Source organism: Etheostoma cragini, chromosome 4 (genome assembly GCF_013103735.1).
Source record: "Etheostoma cragini isolate CJK2018 chromosome 4, CSU_Ecrag_1.0, whole genome shotgun sequence".
Classification (NCBI taxonomy): domain Eukaryota; kingdom Metazoa; phylum Chordata; class Actinopteri; order Perciformes; family Percidae; genus Etheostoma; species Etheostoma cragini.
The window spans coordinates 24,011,105-24,023,858 of record NC_048410.1 but is presented as its reverse complement, the minus strand read 5'-3'; the positions used below and the strand labels follow the sequence as shown (position 1 = coordinate 24,023,858).

Genomic DNA, 12,754 nt, shown 5'->3' with positions numbered 1-12,754 from the left:
ACACAAACTGAAACAAAACTGGTTAAAGCCATTGCTAACTACTTATTTGAAATCGACTGCTTTTTATACAAGAAAGCAATTAAAGTGGGTAGGCTGCATGGGTGACGGACCTGGAGTCTCATGCAAAAGTGAGAAACATCTAACTGAAGGCTCTCCAGCAAAACGACAGCCATCAGTTAGTTCTGACAAGTATCTGGCAGCTCTAGTCTTTAATAAAAAAATGTCATGATATAGGTCTCAAATTTCTTAATGGTCATAACAGGAACCTAAAAAGTCTTTAAAAATGTGACTTGTGAAAAATGCAGTATTTTCTGTAACTTTATTGAAGCTAAATGATGCTTTCAATGAGGTAAATATTCAAACTCACGATGCATTAGCTGCACCATGGCCATCAAATGGGAAATATTCTTCACTAAACCAAAGCTTGGTGAGCTTTACAAATCCTCTTCCACGTCATATATGTGTTCATTTTAATCTGGTTAGTAAAGCACAAAACCAGGATGTTGGGTAAGCCCATCCTGGTCTTCGGCATTGTGCCGTTTCTGGCTCTTTATGTGACTCAAAGGCTGCTTGGTTGGCACTGGGGAAGGCTTGGCAAACAATCAGCAGCTTCACACTGTGTGTCGCCTCTGGTATCCATTGGCAACCTTTCAAGTCCCCCCCCCATTTCTATAAAAGACAGAAAGAAATCTCTACCCAAGCCTTCTGTCACTTTGATTTGACTTTCTGTAATTGACCTTTTGACCCCTAGTTAAATTGGTAAGTTGTGCAGCTGGAAGGTTCATTACTGCGTCAAACGTGTTGATACAAAGCGACCTTTCAGCACAGGCATTAGATCAGAAAGTTCTTTTTTTGACCTTTCTAAGCAGACAGCTCTTCAACTCTGCATGGAAAAAGTTGGGCCCGCTTTTCATTTGCCAAATAGACTTAAACAGAGTTTAACCACCTGCGTAGTCCCATCAATCAATGTGACAAACCTATGATAGGCATACAGCAGTAAAGAGAACCGTAGAACAGGCAAAACAACAATGTAGTGCTGTCCGTACTACCCAAACAATGTTCATTTGACATTTATTTACACGGCTGGTCCCCTAAGCTTCTAGAGTACGTTTTGCAGATGGATGAAGCTTGGACCCAAAAGCAGAGTTGAAGGAATTTAATGAAGACCAAAAACAGATAGCAGGATGGCAGAGCAAACTCTGATAATCAGATAGCATGCAGGCCAAGAGCCCAGGAAGCAAGGAAGCCAGATAATCACAACCCAAGTCACCAGATTTGTCGCTGGTCGCTTTTGTGAAAAAAAACTTGCCAAGGGGATCTAAAAGGTTGTTAAATCTAGCAACAGTGTTGCTAAATTGGCAACACTGTCTCCGCCATAGCGACCAGTTCTGTCAGTGTGTCTGCTGACTAAACATAATATGGCAGAGTTTATGTTGTGTGATGGGATGTTAGGTTGTGGCTTAGCAAACTGTCGCTACGGCTGAAAAGCCAACCAGTTGGGAACAGTCATCACAAACAAAAGCAAACGGACAAGGTCAAACTGAGCCGTTAAAAACAGCAAAGCTAACGTTACGTTAGTCACTCGTCCATAATGACGAGAGCCCTCATTAGTTTTCATTCCTTTGGAGGTTTCTGCAGCACTGAAACGCCTCAGAGATGTTAACAAGGGTCTTCCTCCTTTCCCGGTCATTCAACTTCTTTTTTCACTTGTCTTCTGTTTTTTGCTGTTTCTCTACAAGCTCTTCCTGTAATTCCTGGTCTGGCCACCGCTTCCCCCCCCTCACCCCACTCCCATCAATTGCTTGCACGCCCCCGCTGTTGCCGATTGGCTGGATTAGTATTTTGTGGCTCTTGCGCACCTTTGTTTGTTTTCAATTTACACAGCCAGGGCCGTCTAGGAACACCAGATTTCTTTTCAGTGCACACAAGCTAGGTGACCATGAGGACACTTTTGCAGAATTTGACAAAAGGTGTATTAGACTTACACCTTACATTGCTTACTGCACCTTTAAGTGATTGTAGGGACGTTGAGTCTAAATTAAAGCGCCCATGTTTTGCTCATATTCAGGTTCATAATTGTATGTTCAGGTTGTACCAGAACAGGTTTACATGGTTTCATTTTCCAAAAACACCATGTTTTTCTTCTACATCACATTGATGCAGATCCTGTTTTCACCCTGTGTGTTTGGGTCACTGTTTTAGCTACAGAGTGAGACACATAACTTGTTTTAACCACAGAGTGAGACATCTCACTTCTATACTATCTTTTGGGAGTTGCACATGCTCAGTAGCTAGTGTTGGAGCTAAATCCTGCTCCAGTCTCAGGGTTCATTCAATTATTAGTCAAAATCTCAGATGTTGAAATCCATGTGTGAATCCATTTATTACATAGGATATCCTGAGACAAAGTTACCTGGATCAAGCTGTCGCAGCTCTCCCCTTCCTTTGTCTGACTCTTCGGCTCTTACACCCTAGATTTATCCACAAATGGGGGGTCTTTAGACCACAGTGATGCCTTTGTGTGCTTATCCGTTATCTTTTTAGTTGGAATGTGACTTAACGATTATTACCCTTAGTTCAGGAAAAAATCAGTGGGGGTAAAAGGCTGAAACCAGACTTAGGGAGCATCCCTAACAATCAATTCTACTTCTGACACATTTAGGAGAGCTGGATTATAACAAAATGTAGCAGAACATCTTGTATTATAAAACAGAAGTATTGCAAAACAACTTAATATAACAAACAACAAACTATATACTTATAACAAAAAACTTAATGCCTGACCAACATGTCTTCATTTATGTCGAAATAACGCTTTTACCTTTTAGCTTAGATTTATAATGCAAATCACACACAATGTTTAAACACATATACAATTTTAAAGTCCAACACTAGGTAAGATCCCATCAGCTAGATAACTCTTTCTCCAGTTTTGGTCAGTCCAAGGCGGGATTTGCTGGGAGGGGCACTTGTGGAATACCTGCAGAACAGGGACATGGAAGTAGTTCTTTTGGAGATTATGGTCAACTACTGCGTGTTGTAGCAGTGTTTTACCATTGAGAACAATCTGGTATGCTAGGGCTAGCATGTGCTACGGTTAGCCACCTCATCTCAGCTAGTGACGTAGAAAGCCGAGCAGATTTTGAACAGGTCACCCGAATCATAACAGCATGGATAGGTTTTTTTTAATGCATTTATTTTCATAATATGGGCCCAATAAACTGTTGAAATGCTATAACTCACGGTTTAAAGCTCACTAGCCAGCCAGCTAGTCTCTAAATTATTTAAATATAACAACTTAATGTTTAATTCACATGCTCTTGTCACATCATAGGGAAGCACATTGCTATCCCCAGATGAGTGACAACATACCTTGGCTAATTTTCTGAAACCAGTGTATGATGAAGGCATGTTGGGTAGGTGGAATTGGCAAACTAATGCCAGCAGTCGTTCTTCCACTGTTGTGAGACTTATTTTGCTGAGACATCGAAGGAACGTCTCCCAGTGTCCGCTGTCTTCCCAGCTGGGATTGAAGCAGAGGGACCGTAGGCTCTGTTTGGTTCTGCTGCTGATCGAGCAAACGTTGTTTGTTGCGGGTTCATAGCATACCCGAATGATAAATAGATTATCGCCGCCTGCTGGTATGGAGAGTTATTTCCTCTCAAGCAGGCGCAGAACATACATGGTACATGGCCGTCGGCTGTGGTCTCTGTGGTCTATTCCAGTGCTAATTTATTAACAAGACAAAGACAACGAGTGTTGACGTGAGGCGAAGTCCCAGTCTGCCGTCGTAGCCTCTAGTCCCTGGCAAGGGGGTAAGCCTCTCCTCTCTAAGCGTAGCTCCCATGGCGCCATTTTAATGCTACAAAGCCATCACCTGCCGTTAGCATCCCATTGACTGCCATTCATTTTGGCGCCACTTTGACAGCGATTAACTTTACATTGGTAGCGTTTCAAGACTCAATTTGTCTGTTGTTTATTTTTAAAGAAACACGACAATGTACAGGCTCCATTACCTTGTATCTCACGTTATGGCTCCGTAGCAGACATTTTTTTGGGGGGGCTCAAGATGTTCTTCAACTTAAAATGCAATTTTTGCATAAGTTTGCATTGTTTTATTAGTTACACAATTATTTTCATAAATATGTTACTACATGACTTACACTACACAGTGTGTTTTTTAATGATGTTTTGGGGGGGAGGATCTGTCCTATCTGAGGGTTGCCCACTTCCCCCCAACATTTCATGAAAAACATGTTGTGCATTGTAAATCATGTAATAATATATTTATTAAAATATTTGTATAAGTAGTAAAACAATGCAAACAGGGCAAAAATTTGAGTCCCCCACCCCAACCCGTGCGATTTACGCACATAATTATGCATCATTTACAATATATGACTGCTTTAAAGGATGTGCTGATTCACACACAGTTACATACAACTGTACAGGAGGCTGACAGTCAGTTTAGCTCAACTGTGTTTAGAGATTTAATTGTCCTCCATTTCAGTCCTGACATATGCCATCACTCAAACTATTCTTAGACCAAAGAGTTCCATGTTGACTTAGTGTTATATTGGCCTTCCACTCATGTGTGTACATGTGTCAGGCAGCATGATCCCATTGTTGCTGTGCTATCTCAGTGAACCATGCTCCATCTGTTGGCGACTCAGCCGGACTGTCCTGTGACCTTATACATTCTGCCCTTGGTCATCAAAATACAAGGGCCTCAGGGCAAATGGTCAACACTAGAGTGACTATGTGAGTATCTCCTGTTAACACAGAATGCAGCCCTATGTTGTCAAATTGCTTACCAAGATCAAGTACCACCTTTTTTATTCCACGCCTCAAACACATATTTTTATGAGTGTATAAATTAGTTGCATGGATTGTCACATGATACAGTATTAGATGTCAGATTGCATGTTGGTGCCAGTTAAAACATTCACAGAAGCGGTGCTTCTAACAAGATTAGGGCTTCTGTTTTGTTTAGTTCATTTTTATTTGAGGGGGATTCAAATTATTATTTTTAAAGACACATGTTTATTACAACAACAAAAAACTAGTTAACAAAAAATAACTGACTTAAACTATGGACCTTTGGCAGTGAGGGGGGGGGGACTTTCAAACCAGCCAAAAAATAAAAGTAAAAATATGTACCTCAACAACAACGTCTTGCTATGGAGTCATAGAAATAACCATATCCAATGGGTTTGAATGCATGAGTGTTCTCATATTTTGTTATAACAGGTGTAACTTCCATCCACTCCACGAGTTTTTTTAAGATTCAAAATGACATAAAATATCATAAGATATTTTTGCAGCAATCTTAACACTTTCCTTGACAAGTATAAGTTCAGTGCTTATTCTTCATATGTTGGCAAATAAAGTGTGTTTCACAAGTGTGAAGGATTCAAACCAGAGGGATAGCAGTCTTTATAAATAAAATTAACTTTATTGGTATGAAAAAGAATGTACATTTACAGTATATGCACATAGCATAATATTTACAACCAACGTTCCTCTCATTGAACCCAGTCCATGGGTTGATTAGCAGCTGACAGCAGGTGGCGCTACACAGCAGCTTTTAGCCAGACAGGCAGACTTTGGACACCATGCTGCTGCCTTCACATACTCCTCATACACTTCAACCGCCAAGTAAAATATTAACAAAATGGACCTTGTTGAAAGTGGTTTGTCTGCCTGCTGTCTTTTCTGTTAGAAACCAAACATTGTGTTTCAGCCGCAAAATGAAAATGGAGGGTTATATGTAGCACAAATAATGAGTGTTTTATTTATTCCAGGGCTCATTCAATTTCCAAGACTGGCTACATTCATGTTAACCTACAGACCACTCTTTTACTTAAATATAAAACTGTACACAACTGTCTATGACTTGCATTTATCCATTTCCCAACAGGTCTGTCACTTAAGTATACTACTAATAGTAACATGTAACAATTCCTGTTTGCTGGGGCCCCAGGGGATCTAATCAGACGGTCCCTGAGGAACTACACAGCCACTGGTCTCACTGAGTTATTTTACCTTCACATGTTCCGTATACTGTATTATTGACATGATTTCCATGATCTCCCGACAGTAGGTGGGCCTGTTGAAAAGTCTCAATTCATACTCGAAGGCATACTAAGACACATTTCCGACAGCACCTTTAGGCATCATTAATAAGCAGAAGAGAACGGCAGGCAGCTCTGACACTTCTGTCTATAAAGCTTCAGATTATGTACGTGTTGGAAAACTCAGTGCTGTAGCAGGGGCATTTCCCTAATAATATCTCCAGTCACTCAAGATTGACCCCTCTGGCTTCAGGAAGCGTGCAGCCGGTTGGCCACGCTCCGTTGGCTGAGTCTACGGGTCTTGTGGAGTTTGGTGCTCTGAGTCGTGGCCTCATTGTCATGAACCACCTGATCCTCCTCCTCCTCCTCCTCCTCCTCCTCCTCCTCTTCCTGGCTGGCTGCATTGTGCTGTAACTGGGCCTCAACAGTCCTCTGCTCCCGGGCCAACATGAAGACCATCTCCGCATCCATGGGCTCATTGGAGAAGAATGGCTGACACACGGTCTCGACCAGGCCAATGACTGTCCCCAACACAGCAAACACGGAACCCACCAGGTAGACCTTGAGCAAACCCTTGCTGGGTTTCTGACTCAGCAGCTCCTTGGCAAAGGGGATCAACTCCTGCATGTTTTCCATTTCCAATGGCTGAGACACAATGGTGAGCTCAGGACTTTGTGTGAACCTGTTAAATATGATTATAATCAGTTGTTAGATGTGCAGATACACCATTTATCTGTGCCATAATCATTGTTAATGCAATATTGTATATTAATTCAATCGTTGGTCAGACAAAAAGCAATGTCAGACATCGCTTTGGGATCTGGGAACTTTCAACCATTGGACCAGGTCACACATCAACTCAACAATGCAGCAACATTAGAATCGGACCTTTCATGGGTTTACACTTGATATAGAATACAACATGGAATATAATTAAATACTTGCAGTTAAGTCGACAAAAGCAATTCAACGCAGGGCTAAGGCTACGTGCAAATCCATTAAACATCTTTTATTTGTCACATGAAATGTGTTAAGATTCCAACTGCTGGCTTTTTGAAAATAGACTAATGTGACAGCAGTCTAACATCCCATCACTGCAGTGGTCCCACAGCATTTAAACATTGATGTCTTAAACACATATGAACTTACTGTGATGTAGTCTGCTGTTTGCTCCAGGTATTAGGTAGACCCTACTCATAAGCTCCAGTCTGTGGTAGAACACACCTCAGTGGACATTGTGGTTATTTAAAGCCCCCGTCCGGTGTCTCCACCCACACAGTGAAAGCTGCTGAATATTCAGAAGCATGGAGGAGCATTTCCGATCAGGAGAGGCTTTGAGCCAGAAACTTTGACCCAGTTGTGTGCGGGCTTATTACTCAGCCAACCCGGTATTCTTCTTAATATTCCATTGTCATTTCACTTTCAGTACTTTTAATCACAAGTATCGTACTTTGCTGTATTACCTGTCGTACCAGAGTAAAAACAAAAGTGTGTTTTGCAATAAAAAGTGGAATTGGACAGCAGTCCTAATTTCCTTCATATTATTATTATATAATTATTATTATCCACATTTAGGTTCCAGCACTCAGCTTTCAAGCTTTAAATGTGAGTTGATTGTGTTGAGTTGTGTAAGTTATGCTGGTGTATAGCCAATACCTCCAACAACGTTTGCAACCAAAAGTCAGGATGTTGAAACTAAAACAAATTCATAAACAATATTAGCTCATTTTTAAGCATCTCTGACAAGTGAGTTAGTCGTGTCCCATTGTACCTTGGAGCACCTGTAGGCTGCATGCGAGCTGTAAATGTCTTAATTTGCTGATTTTTTATTCCTTTGAAGGATGCTGGCTATGTGTTTTTAAGTGATGAAGATGTTTGCGTTCTTGTGTTTGGTCTATTTGTATGTGTTTTCTTAGGTTGCACTGGATTGAGCTAACTTAGCTGCCATCCTTAACACATTTTATATGTTTAATTAAACACAGCTGCTCATAGTGTTATCTCGAACAATTCTAAAGATTTAAATCCACATATTTAAATTAGCCTAATGATTAAAAACATGCCCTGTGTAGAGTCTACTAATACTGTCGTCAGGTTGGTGCCGTCTGCAGCGGCGTTTCCAGGGTTTAAGTGTCTCCTTTTTATCATAATACAGCATAGAAAATCTGCTAAGAAATATTGTAAATTTGGATTGGATGAAACAGCACAATGTAATTCTGTAACATCACATAACATATTACAATCAATAATCAAAGCACTTGTTTTCATTTGAAATAAATTGCATATCAGAATACAACACACATATTCAGTAGGTTCAGTCTGCCACTTTTTAACAAAACACTTCCAGTGCTGGTTCCATGGTACCAGAATTTTGGATAGTCGTCATGGAAACATGAATTGGTCATGTGACAAGGGCTGGGGAGATTGGCAGAACATGCAGCCAAGTGACAGTAGTCTGATTCAATGAAAATCACAATTGTCAGACTGACAGCACTCCAGCCCAGTGGATTGGGGGTGGAGCAGGGCTGGGGGGGTCATATTTCTTAAAGACTCTAGCCCCGCCCCTGGCCGTCTGGGAGTAGGTAGGCTAATACCCTAACAGGTGACCTGGGGGTCTCCACTTGGCTGATGGAGTCCATGGGAATCTTCCACATCAACAGTCTCCAAACCAGGGGAAAGGTTGTGTAAACCCATCTTTACCCTGCTGCATTCTGCTGCTGTGAACTGTGGTCAGGGTGGAGCCATACACAACAGCACACAGAGTGTAGCACACGTAGCACTCACACTAACGATGCTGACAAACAACACAGTAAAGTGCAGACAGCACGTAGAGGAGCATTTGCCTTCAAAACTGACCATAAGGTGTTATTTGATCATTGTTTGATTGGAACCTTCCAGTTTCTGTTCTGAAATGGCAGATATACATATAACTTTATATTTTTTCTAGATCTTCTAGTTTCGTGGGCCAGTCCAGTTGCTTCTACTCACAATATTGTTGAAATCTAGAATGTGCTTGTTCATTAGAGATTGACTCAGACATATGACTCAGGAGAAATGGCTGCAAGGAGAATTCAGATTTCAGAACCCGGGTTTAGTGCATGCTGGCTTCCTGACACACCTTAATGAAAAGGGTACTAACATTACAAATATTAATATTAGTCACACCTGCATATGACCAATCAAAGTCAAGATTGTCAAATGTTCACACGTTGTCATTAATAACAATTTGTTGTCTGTTATTTGATGTTATTGATTTGTGTTGTTTTTATTTCTCGTCTGCGGTTCTGGTCTTTACGTATTTAAAATGAAAACAATCAATTAATCAATAAAAAAACCGTGTTAGTGCAACCTCTAAAGTTCTTTGGTGCTTTTTGCCTCACCAGAGATTTTTGGATTACTACATCTTGCCTCATAAATCTTTTTTAAAAAAAAAAAGCTTGTTTTCCCCCAAAAAATGGTAGTGAAGTCCTTTTCTTAATTCTATTATTTATTATAATTATTAATAATTCTATTCTAGCTGTAAATGTATTTACATAACACTTAACATTTCTTTTGAATGTATGCTTTTCCTTTGTATTCTAACAGTGGGTTTCTAGACTAAAGTATTGCTGGGTGTGCATTTCCTAGCCAATCCTAATCATCACACACACAGTGTCAGTCTTGGCCTTTCAGATTAGATAAAGAGAAGTTAAAAGTGAAGGAACAGAGAATAGGCGTTACGTAATCATAGGTCAGAATATGACAGAAAAGTAAAAGGCTCAGCTCTATTCACAGCAGTAGAAACCTTGCTCCATTAAACCGTGATAAATAATCCAAATGAAAGCTAATTTACAATAATAATACCTCATGTAAACAGTGTGATCAGAGTAAACTTTTGAAATGCACACGCACGCCCGCTTTAATTTTCAAAGAGATTCTCCCAAGAAGACTTGCCACTCCCTTCTCTATTGTTGGCCACGTACAAGGTAGTGCATGTTCCCTGAGCCAACATAGTGGATATATATATATATATATATATATATAAATACAGTATATATAATATATATGTAAACAGCATATAGTTCATTATTATATTATTGTAGTTCATACGTAGTATAGTTCATTTAAATGAAAGAGAATACCTTTCCTAGTGTGAATGTAAATGTGAATGGACTGTTCTTATATAGTGCTTTCTGATAATCCAGGAACCATTCATCATTCACACACGTTCACACACTGTGGCCCAGGCTGCCGTACAAGGTGCCACCTGCTTATCAGATAAACACTCACACACATTTACACACCAATGGGGCAGCATCGGGGTCAACTCTAGGTTCAATGCCCAAGGACACTTTGACATGGGACAGTTGGTCAAGGCCACATCCCCAGCCTACACCTTGCCCCCCCTATATAAGGCCTATATAAAAAGCATCTAAAGAGAACCCTGTCATGGGACATTTAATGCTGCCATCGGTCTGTGATCAGCCCAACTGGGCCCTCGTCACGAAAAAGACTCCTTCCACCGAGCTAAACAACTGTTCCTGGGAAAACCTTGGGAAATACATATAAAGACTGACAATCGCTCTTTCAATTAAACAATCATGAGAGCCCATAATCTTGTTGCTGTCAAAGTTTAGAACTGTTCCTTTTACTGCTGCTGTCAGCGGTCACTAATAGAGTGCGGATCGGGCCGGATTTTTCTGTCCAAGCCCGGTCCGCTTCCGACAGAGCAGTAGCCGAACCCGACCCGAGCCGGACAGGCATTAAGATATTTATGTCCGAGCCCGACCCTAGCCCGACACAGTTAAAATCGCATTTGTTTCTCATACTATTGACACATGTACGTTTGTTTGTGTGGAAAGCCCGCTTTTATTACCATCATATGTGCGGGATTATGTCAGTAAATCTGAGTAAAATAAATACCTTGCTTAACCTGTATTGATAAGCCGCCCCAATAAGAGATGCGGTAATTCAGCATTCACTCACACATATACTGTACATGTTTAGTTTAATGCCTTGCTGCCGCTGCTGAGAATGTAATATAATAGGTTTACTTGATATAGCACCTTTTACAGACAAAGTAGCAAAGTGCTTCACATGATAAAAATTTGTAAAATACAGTAGGCTAAGACCCAAACACTAGCCTAAATAAGCAAGCAAAAAAGAAAAAACAAACCAATAGAAATAAAAACCCCAAAGTTATAAACAGGAAAAAAGAATGAGTTTACACAAAAAAATGTTCAATGCCTTATCGCGCTGATGTGACCGAGCCCGACCCGAACCCGAGCATCCTTTCTAAAAATCTGTTCGAACCCGGCCCGGCCCGTCGGTTACCGTCGGGTCCCGTCGGGCTCGGGTCAGGTATCCATCCTCTAGTCACTAAGCGTTGAACTGGTGCAACTCTCCTTCCACAATAGTTGTCCACATGGTTTCATTTTTAAAAAAAACATGTTTTTGTTGTACTGCACATTGCCGCAGATCCTGTTTTCACCCTGTGTGTTTAGGTCTCTGTTTTAGCTACAGAGTGAGACATCTCATGTGTTTTAGCTACAATTCAATTTTAATTTTTTTATTTTATTTATAGTATCAATTCCTAACAAGGGTTATCTCAAGACACTATACAGATAGACCACACTCCAGCATTTACAAGGACCCAACAGTTCTAGTAGTTTCCTCCAGAGCAAGCAACAGTGCGACATTGGCGAGGAAAAACTTTCTTTTAGGCAGAAACCTCGGTCAGACCCAGGCTCTTGGTAGGCGGTGTCTGACGGGCCGGTTGGGGTTAGAATTTTGTAGTAGTTCATGGCATAGCAGGACACTGTGCGGCATTACAAGGCACAGCAGGACGTAGCAGGACGTAGCTGGGCACTGCAGTGTAGCAGTAGAACATGGCATCACAGAACATGGAGCGGGACCAAGGCGACAGCTGCTACCCTGATTTTGGAGCCTCTCTGATCCAAGGGAACATGCTGGGGAAAAAGAACATAAGGACTCCGGGAAATGACTCCCCAGAGCTAGTTTAGTAACAAGCATTTCTGGGACATGGATGCACATAAATGAAAAGATGGAAAGATAGAGGAGTATGTGTATCAAAATAACTCAGTGTATCAAAATAAGTCCCCAGCTGTCTAAAACTATCATTACAGCAAAACCAAGAGAGACAAGGTAAAGAGAACTCCAGCCCGGTCGGGCTAGAACTCTCCCCAACAGGATCGGGCTGTATGCCAAGTCTCCCTTTAGTTTTATTATATTCTTGATTATATGATAGATAAATCTGACAACTATGTGACTAACTACTACTCCCTAACAATATTCGATTCTATGCCCTAACTAGTGTATCAAAATAAGTCCCCAGCTGTCTAAAACTATTATTACAGCAAAACCAAGAGAGACAAGGTAAAGAGAGCTCCAGCCCGGTCGGGCTAGAACTCTCCCCAACCGGATCGTCTTGATTATATGATAGATAAATCTGAAAACTATGTGACTAACTACTACTCCCTAACAATATTCGATTCTATGCCCTAACTATAGGCTTTATCAAAAAGGAAAGTCTTAAGCCTACTCTTAAATGTGGAGACGGTGTCTGCCTCCCTGACCCAAACTGAAACCTGGTTAGCTGGTTAGCCTAGCTGAACGCTCTAGCTCCCGTTCTACTTTTAGAGACTCTAGGAACCACCAGTAACCCTGCATTCTGGGAGCGTAGT

At 41.0% G+C, this 12,754-nt stretch overlaps 1 protein-coding gene and 1 long non-coding RNA gene across 2 annotated transcripts; one reads left to right on the top strand and one right to left on the bottom strand.

Moving 5' to 3' along the window:
* The first annotated feature begins 5,857 nt into the window (after positions 1–5,857).
* On the top strand, positions 5,858–6,113 carry LOC117943083. The gene is made up of 2 exons (XR_004656278.1): positions 5,858–5,933; positions 5,984–6,113. It is a non-coding gene; the product is annotated as an uncharacterized LOC117943083 (long non-coding RNA).
* Positions 5,966–7,310, bottom strand: LOC117943080 (G0/G1 switch protein 2-like). The gene is made up of 2 exons (XM_034868986.1): positions 7,224–7,310; positions 5,966–6,756 (listed from the first exon to the last, which is right to left on the bottom strand). Exon 2 carries the CDS (start codon positions 6,708–6,710, stop codon positions 6,324–6,326), a length of 387 nt encoding a protein of 128 aa, XP_034724877.1. The 5' UTR covers positions 6,711–6,756; positions 7,224–7,310; the 3' UTR covers positions 5,966–6,323.
* Positions 7,311–12,754: the final 5,444 nt, after the last annotated feature.

Coding starts and splice junctions, on each gene's coding strand:
- LOC117943080 (XM_034868986.1), bottom strand. CDS start 6,710: ATGGAAAACATGCAGGAGTTGATCCCCTTTGCCAAGGAGCTGCTGAGT.